This window comes from Elgaria multicarinata, chromosome 2 (assembly GCF_023053635.1).
Source record: "Elgaria multicarinata webbii isolate HBS135686 ecotype San Diego chromosome 2, rElgMul1.1.pri, whole genome shotgun sequence".
Lineage (NCBI taxonomy): Eukaryota > Metazoa > Chordata > Lepidosauria > Squamata > Anguidae > Elgaria > Elgaria multicarinata.
This window is the reverse complement of record NC_086172.1, coordinates 93277747-93297760: the sequence shown is the minus strand read 5'-3', so window position 1 is coordinate 93297760 and position 20014 is coordinate 93277747. Positions and strand designations below refer to the sequence as shown.

Genomic DNA, 20014 nt, shown 5'->3' with positions numbered 1-20014 from the left:
CTAAGAGATTCCTGAGGTTAAATCAATCAATAAAATAAATAAATGTTGAGCATGAGACAGAAACTAGCCAGCCTTCCCCTATCTGGTGCCCTCCAGATGTTTTGGACTACAATGCTCAGGATTCCTGGCCAATGGCCATTCTGAATGGAGATACAAGGAGTTGAAGCCCACAACATCTGGAGAGCACTTGAATGGGGAAGGCTGCACTAGGGTATTCAACCCGAAAAATAAAATCTTGCAGGCTTCCCTTAGTCCAGCCTTCCCCGAGCGGGTGCCCTCCAGATATGGTGAACAGCAACTCCCATCATTCCCAGTCCAACACATCTGGAGAGCAACCACTCGGGGAAATCTGTCCTAGTCACTAAAGTGCTATTCAGGGGAGACTCAGGAAAAACCTTCCAGCCTTTTTCTATTGGTTACTCGGAATCCCTCACGGCCCCCTCCATGTTTTCCTCCCCAACGCAGCGCGTCAGTGAGGTAAAATTAAACTAGTACCGCCCACCCTCGTTAGCGCCACGTACCTTTACCAGCGCAACGCACCTTCATCCCCTTTCCCCTGCTCGCTCAACTAAACTTGGCTGCCTTGCAGTTGTCCAATCGCAGCCCTACGCGATGCCCAGAAGGAGGACAGGCTTGGCCAATCCCTGTGCTCCAAGAGGTGGTACCTATTACTATGGGAACGGGAGCTAGGTTTTGCTAGAGACCAGCTTCAGGGGGGTGTAGCTGCTAAGAGAGAGGGGGAATAAAGAAAGGAAGGAAGAAAGAAGGAAGGAAAGAAACGGAAGGAAGGAGGGAGAAGAACGAACCACACCACCAGGAGCCTGGTCATTGTGCTGCTATTGTTGAGAGCTCTGAAGGCTGCCTCTCTCCTAGCACAACAGCTGGAAAATCCTCAGCAGCTGTAAGCAAAGACGCTCAGGATTACTCTATCCCCATCTCCATAGCTATGAATCATTGCGAAAGAAAGGTAAGGCATTCCCTAAACCCGGACAAGTAGGGGTAAAGTGTGCTGTGTCCTAGGATGGATCAATCACATTCATCTCTGCACTTAGACCCCTGAGTGGCAGGCATACATGGCTGGGCGATCAGGTACCACTCACCGCCCCCCCCCGCAAGTTTCCTTTTTGCCCAACAGGTTATTCTGGCACCATCTTTTACCCATGGGGAAAAGGATGGAGTTGTGGCCGACTGTTTTATTAGTTTTTAAGCTAAGGGGCTGTCAAGATGTGTGGCATGACCCTATGATAAGCATGGCTCCTGTTGGCATCGTCGTGCTTCTCCCTTGAAACTGTGATTTCCCCCACCCCCACCAAAGTGGGAGAAGTGTTGTCTTGGTTAAATTGATGGGGTACAGCTGGTCAAAGAGATTAGCATCTGGGATACTTGCTCATGTTAGCATAGGTACTCAAAAGGTCCCATTTGGACGGCAGAATGAAAACCACCGAATAAACTTCCTTGTGATGACATCAGTTCACCTGGTGAGAAAGAAATTACCTCAATAATAATAATTAGCAGTATAATTATATGAATGCTATTTAACTCATAAGGAATACACAAGTGGAATAGAGAAAAGTATTATGTGTCAAACTTTCCATAAAATATAAAATTCAGCAAAAATTTGACAGAGCAAATACTTCTTTGTTAAGATGCTAAAGTATTTGAAGCAGACAGGTGCTTATCATTTTACTTGTTGAGATGGGCATTCAGGAGCAAAATATAGAAATATGCTCCCTGATTATTGTATTGTTTAAGAATGTCTTATGCTGTATCTGTCTATGTTTCAGCACCTGGTCTTTCACGTTCTTATGCAAGGTATTCCTAATGTGTCATCCCCATCAAAGTTAATGGGTTTGTGGAAATTGGTACTTGAGTAATATATGGGCAAGGAGCACTAGTTCTCTCATGTAAGTGTGTGAGATGTTCACCTTTAAGTGGTAGAATGTTGCTGTTCTGTTTTATCGTGCTATCACAGCAATGGTCAGTTAGTTCTGTAAAAATCCTGTGAGATAATATGGTTCTAAAACAATGAACCAGAACTGTCTTAAACTCAGAGAGAGCATTAAGCTGACAAATCTCCTCCGGCAGGCCATTCCACAGTCTGGGGGCGGCAGAAGAAAAGGTCCTCTGGGTAACAGTTGCCAGCCTAGTTGTGGCTGACTGGAGTAGACCCTTCCCAGAGGACCTGAGTGTGCAGGGCGGATTGTACGGGAGAAGGCGATCCCACAGGTAACCTGGACCCAAACCATGTAGGGGTTTAAAGGTAATAACCAACACTTTATGCTTCGCCTGGAAACTAATTGGCAGCCAGTGAAGTGATTTTAAAGTTGGTGCTAATCATATTAGCAAATAATTTATCTGCTTTGTTCAGTTAATATGATATGTATTGGTAAATAAAATACAATATTGTTGATTTAAATTGAAATAGGCCATCATTTCATATGTGTGGGAATCCTTTTTCTATTAGTAGTTGGCAGTTACTCAATAAAGTTGCTTTGGCAATAATAAGATTTTGAATTGTATTTTGCAAAGAATAAGGGCAAATTCATGTATTTTAAGATCTTTCTGTTCCACTGCTATCCTCAGCATGTAGCCTTGCAGAAAACTTGAAAAGAAGCAAACAGCCACATTGAAGGTGCAGCAAAAATTTGGTTAGTTTCCCGGCTTAGAGTATTATGTTTGCCTCATCAGTTAAGTGTAGAAGGAAATTTTCTCTGTAACTCTGTAGTCTTACATATTCGTATCTTGCTATTTCCAGAATTACCTATTATTCCAAGCACTTACCTGCTATGAGAAAAACCTAGTAAGTGTATGGAGATCTGTAATCTTCTTTTAGTTATATATAACATCCAAGAGTGCAATCCTAAACATACTTACTAGTAAGTAAGTCTTATTGAACAAGTCAATATGAATAGGATTGTGTTACATGTCCTTCATGAGGTATTAATGTTTCTGATTAATAGAGAGTCTGATTTAGGAGCTTTAAACTTCAAGAATTGGGATTCCAAAGTAAATAAGTAATGAGCTGGTGACTGATATTAAATAAATTGTTAGGACACCTCTGCATTAGCACTAATCCGCCTCGATCTAAAAGGAGAGGCGGGTAAGAAATAAATTTATTATTATTATTATTAAATGTGAAAATAATGCAAATGATGTTTCATAATTTAATGTATGTCTAAGTCAACATTTGGGTAATTTGTCCTTCTTGCATGAAACAAGTTGTAAGAGTGTTGTGTTGAAAATTGTTATTTAAAAGTGCACCTGAGGAAAAAGTGAGTTCAAAATGCTTTGGGCTTACTAAAAATCCTTTCCCCTGGAGGTTTCCCCTTTCTCTCTGATTAGTGCCTTTTTGGTTGTTTTTCTTTCCGGTGTGCATATTAGCCTTTGCAAAAAATATATTAAAATAATATTTAAGCATAAGTTAGCAGAGATGCTGAAAGCTGGCTGTTGTGGAGAAAGGAAAAAATGATAGTACTTCTTCCCTAAGGGAGTACATGATGTGTGTCTCCCTTCAAATTACCCATCAAACCTTTCTTGTTTGGCCTTTAGTTTATCCCCTTAATTCTCACACCATTAATCCTCATTCCCAACTGTAACCTGTTTTAAGTGCGTGTAACCTTTGCTTGCATTCATCCTTCTCTATCCTTGTCTCTTCCTTTGTGGTCTTTCCTCTTTTATGGCTATGATGTAGCTTCCTTGGGTGCAGTATCCATTAAACACTGTAAGGTACTGAATACAATTAATGGTGCTGTATGAACAAATAACTATTATTCATGGTTTGATCAGTGAATAAAGGCATGGTACAGTGGATAGCATGTCAACTGAGAAGACCTTGATTTAAATTCTCCCTCAGCCATGAGAGTCATTGGGCGACATTGGGCCAATCACTATTATTTTTATTTAATTACCGTATTTCTTCGATTCTAAGATGCACTTTTCCCCATATAAACATCTCTAAAAACAAGGTGCGTCTTAGAATCGCGGGTCGTTTATTATTTCTTAGAATCAAAGCTTTTTTTCTGTTGGTGGTACTGAAATTAGTGTGCGTCTTACAATCAATGGGGTCTTAGAATCAAAGAAATACGGTATTTTAAAAGATGTATACATCCGTTTCTGTGTAAAGCTACCAAAGAAGGTTAAGCTGACTATAAATGTGGATGGCAGTAGGACCATATTTGCTGCCTTGAGGTTGTTGAAGAATGGGCCAGATAAACATGAATTAAATGAATAAAATTAGAATATTTCTAAGAAGCCTTGGACATGCTTGCTGGGGATAAAGGAAGTTGTGGTTCAACACATACAGAGGATTCCATGTTAGGGAACGCTAAGGTTGCTCTTATGGTATGTTTTCATTGTTGTAGGGAATAATGATATTAATGTTCTGTTAAATTTGAGATAACTTAAAACACAACCACCAACCACATTTTGATGGCTTAATGTCGACATAGTCAATAATGGCTTTAGCAAGACTTTCTTACTGCTTTCTGAGACTTACAACACTTTTGTCTTTGGAAATAAGTAACGGATCTAGAGTAAAGAAGCCTGAGGTGAAATATTTTGAGAGTGTCCAAATATCTGAAATCCACTATTTCTGTTCAGGTTTTGTTAAGAAGCAATGTTTTAAAACTAATACTGAGGATTAGGTTCAGGCTAAACACAGGAAGAATATTCTGGCTCTTCCAGTAATTCAGCAATGGAATACTATTCCTAGAAGGGCTGCAGAATCTTTCTTTTGGGTAAGTTTGAAAGAATATTGGGCAGTCAGATGTCAGGGATACTTTAGAAATAGGATATCCTGTTGTGGGACAGGGTGTTAGATTAGAAGATCAGTTGGATCCCTCCACAGAATCAATTCTGTGAATCTTTATCAAAAGTCAGCAGCAAGATGTGAAAGAAAAGATAGTATTTATTTATTTATTTATTACATTTATATACCACCCCACAGCTGAAGCTCTCTGGGCGGTTTACAACAGTTAAGAACAATAAACATTAAAAAAGTATACAAAATTTAAAAAACCATCAGAAACAAATAGACAACAATATAAAAACAACATTATCCATTTAAAAACAACAGTTCTGGGGTCCGTTAAAAACAAACTTAGCGTTGTTAAATGCTATTAAATGCCTGGGAGAAGAGGAAAGTCTTGACCTGGTGCCTGAAAGATAACAGTGTTGGTGCCAGGCAAGCCTCATTGGGGAGATCATTCCACAGTTGGGGGGCCACCACCAAAAAGGCCCTCTCCCTTGTTGCCACCTTCCGAGCTTCCCTCAGAGTAGGCACTCGGAGGAGGACCTTCGATGTTGAGCGCAGTGTACGGGTAGGTTCATGTCAGGAGAGGCGTTCCATCAGGTATTGCGGTCCCAAGCCATGTAGGGCTTTATAGGTTAAAACCAGCACCTTGAATTGGGCTCGGAAACATATAGGCAGCCAATGCAAGCAGGCAGGAATCGGTGTTATATGCGCAAAACCTCCTTGTTCCAGAAACTAATGTGGTAGGAGTTGACAGAATGTAATAAAATGCCCATACTTTATTAAATAAAATAAGAAAGGATGCAAGTTATATTTTTAGTGGTGTGTTTAAATATGGCTTTGTGCTATTATTGCTTTGTAACATTAAAATATAGTCCTTATTTTGTTGGGTGCTTCATGAAGACCCAGCTAGTTTCAACAGATAAAAGTTGGCTATTTAGAACAATTTAAAACATGTATGAGTTGGGAAAAAATAAATTTCATAATGCCATCCATATTTACACAAGAAATGTCTATACCATTTATGTACTCTGCTGCTTTAGTAAGGTATGACATGTTACATAACCTGTGTAGTGTAGTGGCTAAAACATTGGACTGGGAGTCAGGAGATCTGGGTTCTCATCTCCACTTGGCCGTGGAAGCTCACTGGGTGACTTTGGGCCAATCACAGACTCTCAGCCTACCTACTTCACAGGGTTATTGTGAGGATAAAATGGGGGATGAGGAGAAGAATTAGGTACGTCACCCTGGGTTCCTTGGAGGAAAAAAGACAGGATATAAATGTAATAAATAAATAAATAAATAAATAATAAAACTGCAAATACATGTAGGTGACTATTTCTGATGAATCTTTTGTAGTCTTTTTAAAAAATGTTTTTCAATAAATAACGCACATTTTTTGCCATTTGAAGACTGAAGACTGGAACTTAGATTATTTTGACTGAACTGTTGGCCACATCATTCAAAAATAATGTCTGTTTTTCCTTTTGCTATTCATTCACTATTATGTGATGAGGTATAAGTAAATAATGCAGATTAAATTGCTATGCAATGTTATATATTGTGATAATCCTGTTTAGGACAGTGGTGGCTCTTGTCTTTCTCTAATGCTCAGTCATTCCTGAGATGGCTAGATGCAAAGGAGGGCAAGACTGCTGTGCTGTAAATTTAATCTCTGCATAGGAGATGGACTTTTTGGCAGGCATAGCTTGGCAGGCAGGGGTGAGAAAAGGTGCACCTGCAATATTAAAGGTATAAAGGTGCAGTTTTTCTCACCCCGTCTGCCAAGCTATGCCAGCCAAAAATTCCATCTGCTTGGTGGCTTATTAAAGGAACAGCATTCCTGCCCCTCCTTTGCACCTGGTTATCCTAGCCATTTCCCCAAGAAGGAATAAAGAAGGTTGCGTGCATGGATATTTAACTTAAACGAAAATGTGCTGTGCAATGTCACTGAGTGTGGTACAGAAAATCCTATTAGACATATTTAATCAATGTAGCATTAATTGCTACTTGATATGAACCCTCAAAAAGTGTGTGAATGCTATCCTAAACATTCTGGTTCCTAACATGTCCTCCATAAGGCTGCATAAGGCTGCAATCCGAAGCACACTTCACTTGCTAGGCAGTAAGTCCATTAGTGGGATTACTTTTGAGAAAAAGTGCCTAAGATTGCGTTGTTAGCTATACAAGTGTGCTTATCACATGATGACTGCAAATATTAAGTGATTACTTGGTTAACCTACATATAATATGCAGAGATTTCTTATGAATGCTGTACTCATCAGTGAAGACTTTAAATGCTAAAATATTTTAACTGATTGTATATTTCCAGAGTTGCCATATCAAGGAAGCTTATGCAGGTAATAGGATGATAATTGATAATGTTGTTCGCAGTTAATTGGCCTTATTTTATTTAAAAAAAATATTTTCTGGACCATTTCAGTCTGAGCTTTGGTAGAGAGACTGTTTTGCTTACCCTGATGAATGCCTTGTGATGGGAAAAGGCACATGGGCAGTGTGGGAAAGGCACATGGGCAGTTCATTCTCTTGGATCTCATGGCAGCCATCAGTACCATAACCATGATACCCTGCTGGATAGCCTTTCTGGGTTGGGAATTGGAGGCACTGTGCTTCATTAAGTCTGTGTCTGTTTGGAGGGTTGGTTCTGGAAGGTGGTGCTGGGAAATTTCTGTTTGGTTCTGTGGCAATTATGTTGCAGATTCTTCCAGGTTCTATCTTGTGTCCCATGCTTTTAAAAATGGATGTGCTGAACTGATACTTAGGGTTAGTAATTGGCTGGATGAAGGCCATTAAACTCAAGCTCAATCCAGAGAAGATGGAGGTACTGTTGGTAGATGGGTCATCTAACCATGGAGGTTAAATTCAACCTGTTCTGGATAGGGTTACACTTCCCATTAACAATCAGGTGTACAGTCCAAGAGTATGTTTCTAGAGCCAGTTTTGTCACTGGAAGCTTTAGTGATGTTAGTGGCTGGGAATGCTTTCACAAGCTGAGGCTGATGCACCAGCTTTAGCCCATTCTGTGTTATAGATAGCCACAGTTTCCATGCCCTGCTAACCTCCAAATTTGATTACTGCAAGGTATTGTGTGTGGGCCTGCTGATGAAGATAATTGAGAAACTTTTTTTGAATTTGTTATTATTTATTATGTTTACTTCCATTGTGTATTTTATTATTTTGAGGTACCCAGTGAATGTTCATGTTGAAGGGTAGCAAATTAAAATTAAAAATAATACTTTAATAATGAATTAGAACTGGCTATCATAACAGTTTAAATTTTTTTCTCCAAGGTGTTTAGCTTTTAAACTTGAACAGATGGAGTTGCTTTATGTCTGACCTTTAAATTATCTATCCCAGTACCGTTTACTCTGACTGGCAGCTCCATCCTATGGTCTGTTCTAATTCACTTTAACTGGAGATGCCTGTGGCTGATCAATCAAAACTTCTTATCTTGATATCAGCGATCTGCCCCATAGCTCACCAAACTGGTCTGTACAGGACCCAGACAAAGGCACAATGACTACCCTTTATTATGTTGATTACTATACCTAACTGATGGAATATATGAGGGAGGCAAGTTAACTTAGTCCTGTATAGCTGAGAAGGGAGTTGCTGATTTACTAGTGGTTTCTAGAATAATTGGGGGGGGCTGTGTGTGGATTCTTAGACATCCTGCAGGATATTACAAACACACATGCTTCTGGGTACAAACACACATGCTTCTGGGTACATGGCTAATACTTATGTTGAAAGGGGAAATGTAAAAGGGCAAATTTTCTTCTTTTGCTCGCTATCATTACTGAATCTTGCATCAGCTGGACTCACTACTCTTGCACATCAGAGTTGTGACTCATGTTAATGCTTGTCTGAGTTCAAAGTCTGACTCATTCAATAGCTCTTGTACACGAAGTGCTGGCACATTGAATCTTAGGGCATGCCACTTTTGTATCCGGTGACATGTTTATCATGCTATTATAGGTTGTTTTTCCAGAAAGTGAACCCCTAATAATTTGTGTGTGCTTAATTTTTAAGATCGTTCAATGTACTTCTAGCAGTTTGCTTATAAAATATTGATCTCTGCAAAGGACACAACCACAGACTTAACTGCATATTCATTCATTAGCAAACAGACCCAGCTTTGCAAGGGTTGGAATAGCCATTCGTTCTATATAGTGAAACTTTCAAGCAGTGTTACCCAGCTGTTAGAGTTGTACACAGTGCTGCCTTGTCTGATTGAAGCCAAGGCCACTGGCACTTCTAGCCCCAGCCCCTGAAGGAGGAATCTGCCTACTTTTTCCCCTAGACACAGCAGTCTGATAATTCAAATTCTTGGATTCCTCACCACTGACTTAAAACTGTTATCAACTGTAAAGCTATGCTGTGGTTAGGAAAGTCTGCCACCTAATGACTGAAGGTGGCACAACAGGTTTCAAACATATGGACACATTTAAATTAATTAAAATTAATTAATGTGCTTTAAAAACCAAATAGTTCTGAGGTGCATACCCTATGGTCCTCTTAGTATAGATACAAAGTTTCAAGTGTCTAAGTTTCACAGCCTTGTCATTATGATGCTGACAGAAAGACACATATCCTCTTATTATTATCTAGATATAGCATTAATTACTGCCAGTTTACAATGGCTTAGCTTTAACAATCAGACTGGAACTTGTTCAAGTGGGAGCATGCTGTCTGTTTGTATCTGTGTTTATCCCCCTGTGTGAAACGAACTCCAGAACTTTGTATTTGGTTAAGATGAGAGTGAAGGAGATCTAGTAACACTGCAGGCTGGGGTGCTTTCAGATGAGGCTTTTATAGTGCTATTGCCCCGCTGAAAGCTCCATGTTATAAGCCAGTAGAACGTAATTCTTTGATTGCTACAATGGGTCTTAGTTTCAATGTGCAAAGTTTACTTCTCTTTTAGATAAATAATCCCTTTTTAATGTTTGTAATACCGCCATCGATTGTAAGACGCACACTAATTTCAGTACCACCAACAGAAAAAAAAAAACCCAAGACACACCCGCGATTCTAAGACTCACCCCATTTTTAGAGATGTTTATATGGGGGGGGGGGGAAAGTGCATCTTAGAATTGAAGAAACAGGGTAGCTAAAATATGCTCAGGAAGGAACCCTGTTTTACACTTTAATGGAAAAATTGGTCTATTCTCAAAAATTCTGGGATGCAGAGGAAGATAGGGCTCCTGTACACAATTTTGTTGACAACAGAATTTCAACAAGAAGAGTTTTTCTTATCCTGCATGACAAATTGTTCCTGTCAAAATCCCGTCTTCTGCGTAGTCTTTAAAGGCATAGGAGACCTTTGCATCTGGTTATGCCTGAAGACGTGAATTTAACTCTAGCTAAATCATGGGTTCATTAAGATCTTTACCAAATCATTTTTGGGGCTGTGGGTAAGAGTCTCTGACCTGAATCTGAGTCTGCTGGCCCATACTATTGTCCTAGTTCTATCTTCTTTGATTCTATAGATGCTGAGCGCTGCCAAAACCTGTTCATGTAGCAGTGATAGAAGCAGAAGGGAGCAGTGGCAGTGATGATTATGGAAGCAGGAAGGTGTAATCATACAGCAGAATAGGTTGTGATCTCTTTGACAATACCCAACTTCCTGATTACCTGTACTACTAAACATCCGAGTGCCAGCTGACTGCCAGGTGTCATGCAGAATTTAGGAATTATACAGCAATTATCTAGCTGGCAACCATGAAGTAGTAAATGTAGAGATTCTTACTTAGTTCAGTAGATTATTCTTCCATATAAATATGTTTCAGATTGAAGTGATTATCATCCTATAAATTAGAACAATTATTTATTTAAATTTGCCTATCTCCCGGGATTGGGATGAAGGGCATGATTTGATTTCTTAACCCATAACAATAAGTTCTTAGTGTCCTTTTTCATCAGTAGGGAGTGATCTCAGTACAGAAATTTAATTTCAGGGCTGCCTTTCTTGTTAACACTGAGTCAGAGGGTAGATAACATGGTGTCAGAGTTGAGAATGGTGGTCTGCTACACTTGCTGAGTGCTGAGACTGAGGGAAGCTGTTTTTTTTTTTTTTGCCCAAAGGCTAGAAACAGGAAGTTGGACCAGAGGTAAGCTTCTGGGAGCGGCAGTTCAGGATCTAAGGGGGTCAGAGTTCAAGATACGACTAGCCAGAGGGACAAGACAAGGTTGCCCACTCTCGCCTGTCCTGTTTGTATTGGTTATGGAATTATTGGCAAATGTAATAAGAGAGGATGGGGAGATAGAGAGGATAGGTAGCAGTAATAAAATTAAACTGAATATGTTTGCAGATGATACTTTGATAACTATTAAAGATCCTATTGACAAGATGGAAAGAATTAAACAGCAGTTGAAAGAATTTGAAGAATTGTTTCTGAAGTTCCATTGGGAACTTTGGAACAAATATAAAAAGGAATTGCTCTCAAGCAGCTCCTTTTTAACACCGGTGATAATGTTAAAGAATTTTCCTGAAGATTTAAAGAATAGATTAAGTAAAGTTTTAATAGAGAAAAATAAAATGAAATTAAGAGAATGGTTAAGAGGGATGAATACAAGAGAGAAGATGGAGGAGGTTTTGAAAGATATAAAATTAACGTGGTTAAACTATGGGCAATTGGAACAATGGACTAAAAATTGGGTAAGAGAAAATGAAGAGTGTGGAGAGATGACGAAGTTTGAGCAATTAATTGAAAAAAAAAAGAAAGCGATAAGGGACAAAATATAGGGACAAAAGGGTTAATGAGTCAATTATATAATATATTAACTGAGAAAGGAGTGTCGGATAGTGTAGGAAAATTGGTATGGGAGACAGATTTAAAGATACAGATAGGACAGCAGACTTGGGAAGGACTATGGAAACAGAGTGTTGAGAAATATGTCAGTAAGAATAAAGGAGAATTATTATAAAATTTTAGGGAGGTGGTATCTAACTCCGGTTAGATTAAATAAGATTAATAATCAGCATTCAGCAGATTGTTGGAGGGGTTGTGGTGAAAAATGAATGTATTTACATATGTGGTGGGATTGTAAATATGTGCAAAAGTTGTGGAAGATGGTGTTCACCGAGATTGAGCAGATTGTTGGAATGAAAATAGAGGACACACCAAGGATTGCATTACTCTCACTGCAAGAAGATCTTAAATGTACTAAAGAAACTAAGGAACTGATAACGAATTTGCTGACAGCTGCAAGGTTAATCGTAGCTAGGAACTGGAAGACACAAGGAGATTATTGTATTGAAGAATGGTATAAAGAAGTGTGGGATATTGCTATTAATGATAAATTGACATGTAATATTAAAATGAAAAGAGGTATAGTAAAAAAGAACGATTTTGAGGGAATTTGGAAAAAGTTCTTAGTATTTGAGTTTTCTAAGGGAAGCGGGAAACCACCAACAGAAGAAACTATGAGTTTCTGGAAACAGGAATGAGATCCCGAGGTGGGGGGTGCACTTTTATGTTTAGCTATATCAAAATATTAAAAATAAAAAAATAAGGAGGTCAGAGTTAGGAGTGTAGTTAGTGTAGGGCAAGGCATGGTACCAGAAGTCCTCACTTGATGTGTTGTTCAGACTGAGGAGCTGATTCTGAGTCAAGAGCTTTATAGAGCCTAGGGGATCCCAGCTGTCCTGTGTGGTCATCTGACAATGTTCAGGCTCGCTGAACCTAGATGGCACCTTTGATCCCCAGATTTTTGCCTATCGGGCTCGCTGAAGAACTGGTAGTGCAGGAAGTATGGCACTGGGGCCTAGATGCTGGATTCCCTGGTTCAACATCTTCACCCCACCTCCATGCGTTCCATCTGGTTCTTTCTCATTGTTAATATTTCTGATCAGAAGGAATTAAGATTTACATTCACTAAGCAAATGCCTTCACTCAAGATTAGTGTAGGCCATGACTAGAGGAGAGCTATAAATCAGTACATCCCGGAGAGTTGGTTTGATTAAAAACATAATGCAGCCAAAGATAACCTGACCTGTAATAAAGCTTTCCGGGGCAAATAACACTGGAAACATCCTTCAGCTGTGGCACTAGAAATATGAGTTGTGGCTGCAAACTCAGCTCTAGCCAGATGTTGTCAGACTGCTTGACCCTAAGATCTTCTTTATTACTACCCAACATTTAATACTGACCGTACTGTCAAAGAAGTATTACGAAACATATTGTTACACTGGTATCACAAAGGTTTCTTTTATTGGAAAGATTTTAAGGTCTTATTATAATAACAAAACAATCTGTAATGTATGAATGCAATGATTTAGAATAAGCAATTAGATTAACAATTAGGGTCTACAAACATCAGTAGTTTGTATTTGATACAAAATTATGCCAGCACGGAGTGCTGTCTGTCCATATGAGACAGAAACCAGATAAGCTTTCTCTCTGACACCTGATTCGCTTTTCTCCTGGAACTGCTTAGGGAGTAAATCATTGCAGTAGGAATAGGGGTAGGTGGATCCAGAGTCCAGGTAAGCCAACATGCTTGGATTTAATAGATCTTTTCCAGCTGAAGGCTGAGACAGCTAGTGCAGCTTAACTTGGCATCCTTCTGCACTGCCTGCCACACACACCGTTGTGCCAGCACAAACTTTTTTGAGGACTGACCTATAAACTAGGTTTGGCTTCAATCGCTTGGTTAAAAAGAGTTGTAGATTAGACTGTTTCATAGGTATACAGGATCTAGCCTTTCTTTTTAACATCACTCTCTTTGCTGGAACGTAGCTAATTCCATATAAACAGCACTTGGGTACATTGGTTTTTGGCACCTGATTGCTTCTTAGCATTCTCATGGCTGGGCTTTCACAATATCATGTCAGCAATAATTATCATGAACCAAAAACTGCAGCTGTTGGCATCTCTGTGCATATTTATACACATACTCACATAGATGCACACTTGGATTCTGATCAGCCATCAACTGTCTGGATGGTCTTGGCCAAATCACTACTGTCTTTCAGCATCAGTTCCTCATTTTTAAAAGGGGCCATACAATATAGTTGTGCAGTTGACTAGAAGTACTGCACCATAAAAATTCTATGAAAATAATTCACAATGTGATGGTAGATGCCACAATCAGTCATATTTTTAAATTATGTATTTATTACATTTAATTTATTCACAACAATTAAGACATAAAATACAATATAAAAGTTTAAACTACATTATAGCAATAAAAATAACAACCCAATAGAAGCTAGCATCAGTGCAAAGATTTAAAATACAACACCAGATATAAAACAGAAACTAAATAATAATAATAATAACTATTATTTATTTATTTATTTATTTGTTACCCACCTCTCCCTCTGGATTGAGGCAGTGTATAACACAATTAAAAGCACCATAAAGTACATAAAACTAATTCAAACATTTAAAACCAGTGCATCATTAAAAAAAAACTAAAATGCCTGGGGAAATAAAAAGGTCTTCACCTGGCACCCAAAGGAGCACAATGTAGGCACCAGGCCAATCTCTCTGGGAAGCTCATTCCACAACTGGAGTGCCACAGCAGAAAAGGCCCTCTTCTTAGTAGCCACTCACCTCATTTCCTTTACTGGGGGCTCCCAGAAAAAGACCGCTAATGCTGAGACGGTCCTTCAGGACAACTTCATGTGTTCATATCTTGAATTATTAATCAGAAACATATAAACCTGTGGTCAGAGTTAGAACCAGTCTTAAGTTGTGATCATGCTATTTAGTAAATCCAATTCTTCATTTTTGACCCACTTCAGATGTTGTAATTTTAATTCACTGGAGAGTGATAGTAAATCCTATCATGCCATAAGGGATTATGAACTTCAACTGCTACTAAATTGACACAGGCATGCTTCTGGGATTCCACATTCTTCTAATATTATTACTTTTGTCATAGGATCAGCCTGTGAGTACTGTGGATGAAAAATGTGACATTTGAAAACTGCTTAGAGAAATATTTTGTTTCATTTCAGACAAGATGGAAAACTGTTTTATTACAACAGTGCGTTTTGCTGCTGACCTTTTTTGTAATTACACTGGAAGCAGTGCCTATAGACATAGACAAGACAAAAGTACAAGAGAAGGAACATGCAGAGAGTCAAAATGTAGATAATCCGGTAAGTCATTAAATTAAATATTATTTTCTTAGTAACTTATTTTTCATCAAGAAAAGTACTTATAATAACTGATAAAAGTACTGATGAGATGATGATGATTCTTAAAAACAAGTGGTTAGCCCATTGTGGGAGTTGGGCAGGCTATAGTCTCTTCCTGATCCCAAGCAGCCAGAGCTTCTCCTGATTACTGGTTTCAGTAGGATGAAGGTTGGCTGATCACTCTTGGCTAACTTCCACTTCTGAAATCGTCACAGGGGTATTGACTTGGTGTCAGGAGAAACATATGACTTGTTGCATGTTTTCCGATAGCTGAAGCCAATCTTCTGGTTCACCGTCAGCAAATAGGAAATGTTTAAACATATCATTCATATGACTTCCCTAATTTAAATTGTACCCTTCCAAAGCTGCTATTTCCCCTTGGGGGAAACCATACGGTTACATGTATGATACAGAGAAAAGGTGTTAACACTCTCCCCTAACACCAGGCCCCCAACCCTATTTAAGTCCCCACAATTACCTTTAACTTTTAAGAAAAAACGTGGAAGATTTGGACTCAGCATCTATTTAGTTTGGCCCCTAAAATTAGCTGTTTTCTCAAAGTGGAAAAACAGAGGAAGGGAAACTAGGGGAAGAATTACATGTGCCTTATTACCTAGGGTGACCATATGAAAAGGAGGACAGGGCTCCTGTATCTTTAACAGTAATATAGAAAAGGGAATTTCAGCAGGTGTCAATTGAAGAGGGTGAAATTCCCTCTTCATCACAACAGTTAAAGCTGCAGAAGCCCTGCCCTCTTTTGTATCTGGCCATTATACTATAGCTAGTGTAGCTTTAACTGCTGTGATGAAGAGGGAATTCCACTCTATTTAATTGACATCTGCTGAAATTCCTTTTTCCACTTTACTGTTAAAGATACAGGAGCCCTGTCCTCCTTTTCATATGGTCACCCTATTATTACCGTATAACCTCTATTGTATTTCTCTTCTATGTTGCAGAGTCTTTTCTTCTCTTTAGAAACGGCTTCTCAGAATAGGCCAGTTAAATCCAAAAAAAGATGGTTCAAATAGAAGTGAGTCCCCCATAGGATGTGTGTATTTATGGCTGATTCTTCCAATGTAAAAAAAAATCATCTTCAACACTGAATAATAATAAAAAAATTGTTAGGGCTGACCGTTAGGGCTTAAAATCATATTTAGGCTAAGGATCTCATCATATTTGATTAATGGTTTAATTTGTTTTTAGCTGTGTGTATTTATTGTTTATATTGTATGATTTTATCTGTATTCCGCCCTGAGATCCTCGTGATATAGGGTGGGATACAAATGTTTTAAATAAATAAATAAATAAATAAATAAATAAAAATACTCGAACATCTTTATGGAAAAAAGAAACACTTCTCTTCCATGCTCCTTTACTAAACTAGTATTTATTTTTCTGAAGGATACCGGGCTTTATTATGATGCTTACCTCAGGCAAGTGATAGATGTTCTGGAGACAGACAAACATTTCAGAGAGAAGCTCCAGACAGCAGATATGGAAGAAATAAAGGTATGTACAATGACCAGCAGAGAGATCTTAATGAAGGGAAAAGTTAAGGATGGTGAAATCTTGCTCAACAAGATTTGGGAGAGCTATGTACATGCTTAATCTATTGCATTGAAGCTAATGGTACTTTAAGCGCTTGAGCATACAACTTGTAGGGCTCACACAGAAACGGAATAATTGAAGATGAGAGATAATTATTTTGATCCATGGATTAACTCCTGATATTGATACACAATTTGTTCATAAAATTCTTACCCTGAAGTCTGTCTTCTGAAATCCAAACCAGGTCTAAATTGCTCTAAATTGCACTGAGACAGATAGTGCAGGGCAGTTCATCGTGCCAGCAAGAAGCCGTTGTTTTGAATATGGATCCACATCTTTTGCAGCTAAATCAGCACAGCTCATTCCTCAGGTAGAGTAAACAGTAGTTCTCTAGCATTACAGAGAGAACTGCAGAACAATGTGCCTGTATGTCCAGGTGGCAGGAGAGAGAGAGAGAGAGTGAGTCACACAAGCACACAGAATTCAGAATTGGAAACAACATTATATATTGATCCTGAATTGCATGCTTTTTGTTTCCATAGAAGTTGGTGAAACTGGAAAGCAATCAGTGCCTTGATTTAGTGCCTAAAATAAGCAAGAAGGGTGTTTGTAAGAGTCAAGGAGATACTTACAGCCTTTAACTCTGTTTTTTGAGTCAGATTCTTGCCCTTCCTTGACCCTCAAGTGAAAAAAGAAGCCCTTCCATGCAAAAGAACTTTCTGTCAACACCCTGCTCGCTTTGGATTGGAGCCTTATCTAGTTTGCTTATTGTATTTGGAGCATGAGGATTTTAGATTCTGAGGATTTTAGACTGTGGTTTCTATTTCCATGATAAAAGTGGCTGATATTACTTTCCAGTAGTTAATATGTCACTTGTGAAATTAAAAAAATACTTCAGCATTTGTGTCTGAATACCCTGAGCACATGGTAGTACAGCACTGATGTAGTTACTTCATAGAAAAGTAATTGTGAATATCTTTATTAATCCTTTGCTTGTTTTTGTTGACAGAGCGGAAAGCTAAGCAAAGAGCTAGACTTAGTTAGCCATCATGTGAGAACAAGGCTGGATGAACTGAAAAGGCAAGAGGTTGCAAGATTACGGATGTTAATTAAAGCCAAGATTGATGCATTTCATGGTAAGAACACAAGAGAAAAAAAATGACCAAGAGTTGACTGGGCAGCAGTTATAGATCAGATGTAAACAATAATGTTTCAGTGTTTCCCTTGTTTACATCAACAGCAGAGATTACAGTGAGATATAATCTTGTAAGTGTTACTGTGTTTCACTTGACCTCATTACACATTCTTGTACCTACACATTCCTGTCCTGTTTAGAAATCAGGGAGAACAAGACAGACTAGCTCTGAGGAAACAGTAGACACATCTGGAATTGTGTCATGTTAAAGTAAAGAGAGAAGCTGATTAGGATTTCCATTTTAATATCCTCAAATACTTTTGGTGGCTTTTCATTCATTTCTCTGAGTCTAGCAAATTTCACTTTCCTTGTTGAGGACTAGTAACAAGCATGGTTGAAATATAAACACTAAATTATTGATGACGTGTAATCGTATTTGTCTAGGGTTTTGAAAACCTATACAATATCTAAATACAAAATATAGCTCAATAGTTCTCATTTATGAGAATGCAAGGTAAAAATAAAATAAACATTAATACTACCAGGATTTCACTTTTTTAAAAATCATGTACTAGCAGCTTTCCCCCAATTTAAAACTCTTAACATTTTTTCAAAATGATTAAAGCACAGATGAATTCTGTTTAAGTGCAGGATTCAATTTCTCTTGAAACTATGTTACCTAAAATATGGGCTATCAAATATTTCCTGCCACGTAACATGCTTAACTATGAGAATATATTTTAAGTGGTAAGCTGAACATTGGCCCTGTTCAGAAGATACCTTAAATCATGGCTTTAACCATGATGGTTAAGTCAGAAAGCTGGGCTGTGTTCAGAAGACACCTTAAACCACAGTTTTAACTATGGTGAATAAAGCAAAGAGCCTTATTCACCATGGTTAAAGCCATCATTTAAGGTGTCTTCTGAATGGGCCCATTGTCTTATAGTAAGACTTCATTATACAGATTAGACATTTTTATTGGCTCCAACTTGGAGGGGGGAGGGAATCCAGAACAACAACAGCAAAAATCAGAAAATCAGTGGACATTATGTCTAATAGGATACAATATATTTTGCAAAGTAGCATCTATTGTTTGCAGCTGCTGTACTTATAAAGATGGTATCAATTTTTAAAAAATAATTGATACAGAAATGCTTTTCTGTTGCCACAGTTCTCTCATAAAAGTGTAGCACATAGAGGGCTGTATCAAAGTCTACACATGGGACCCACCACTAGGTCAATGGGGAGCAAAGAAAATTATCCCAAAACAAGCAGAAATGCTTATTTTCAGAAGGGGTTACTCAGTATTTCCACTTGTTTCTGGGGTTGAATTTTGAACTTCTCGCTCTCTGATGTGCTAGCGGAGCATCCATTTGCACAACTGATTCAGAAGTGCAGCAGTATTGGATACTGCCCAGAGGATGGAAGGAGAAAACACTTCGCAAGATGATATATGGCAGTCTTTGCAAACCTGGCATCCTCGCACATGTGTTGGGACCGCAACTCCCATAGCCATGCTAGCTGGGGATTATTGGAGTTGCTGTCCCAACACATCTGGAGGGCACCAGGATGGGGAAGGCAGTTCTATGGATAAATGACCCTGTTCGCTACTGCTCGGTACAACATTTTAAATGCTTATGTTTCAATCCACAGTAAATTATGCTTCAGGGGGATGGACAGTCAGGCTTTTTGAAGACCAAAACACCAAACTGTTTGGATAGTGGCAGGAATTATATTTAATTTCCAGGTTTGCAGTGGCTAGTGCCCTCTTTCTAGGCTGCAGTTAATAATCTTTAGATATTCTTCTGGTATAGGTAGCTATCAATATCCAGAGCCCTCTGTAGATGTGTGCAGCCCTTGTGCAAGCAATCGTACTACCTGAGGCAAGAGTACACATGCTGCCTCATTGTAGCCCCCAACCCTGTTCCCCTTCCCACATCACCCCCTTCCTTTTACCGCATCCAATTCCCTACCCCATTTTCCACCAAGTCACATGACCAGAGTAAGCCACCTGTGTGGTTCTTCAAAGAAATGCCTGGCTCTGGTGAGAGAAGGGATGTCCCAGGAGATTATCTGTACTGGCTCTCCAGAGGGCGGCCTCTCTGGAGAGTCTCGCTGGTTGCTTTCTCATTATGGCAAATGCCATGGTGAGGGAGCAGCTGGCAAGGCTCTCCAGAACACTTGCTGGAGGAGGAGGAGGTGGTGGTGGGCCTTTCTAGTGGGACGGGGGAGTGGCGCAATTTGCTGCTCCTCCACTCTGTTACATGATGCAGGAGCTTCACCCTGCCTCATGAGAGGGCTGGCCCTGGGTGTGTGCGTTTTTAGATATATTTACTATATTTATAAGCAGCAAAATGTACATGTGGTGATCTACATGAGGGCTATATGCTATGTGGGAGTTTCTCTTTTT

General features: G+C 39.0%; 1 protein-coding gene across 2 annotated transcripts in view; it reads left to right on the top strand.

Annotated features, from left to right (window-relative positions):
• The first annotated feature begins 691 nt into the window (after positions 1–691).
• Positions 692–20014, top strand: part of NUCB2 (nucleobindin 2) — a 41517-nt gene continuing 22194 nt past the window's right edge. For both annotated transcript variants that reach the window (XM_063117215.1, XM_063117214.1), the window contains exons 1-4: positions 692–967; positions 14739–14882; positions 16323–16430; positions 17479–17605. In XM_063117215.1, coding sequence (XP_062973285.1) covers positions 947–967; positions 14739–14882; positions 16323–16430; positions 17479–17605 — 400 coding nt within the window. In that variant the 5' untranslated portion in view covers positions 692–946. The remainder of the gene's footprint in view (positions 968–14738; positions 14883–16322; positions 16431–17478; positions 17606–20014) is intronic.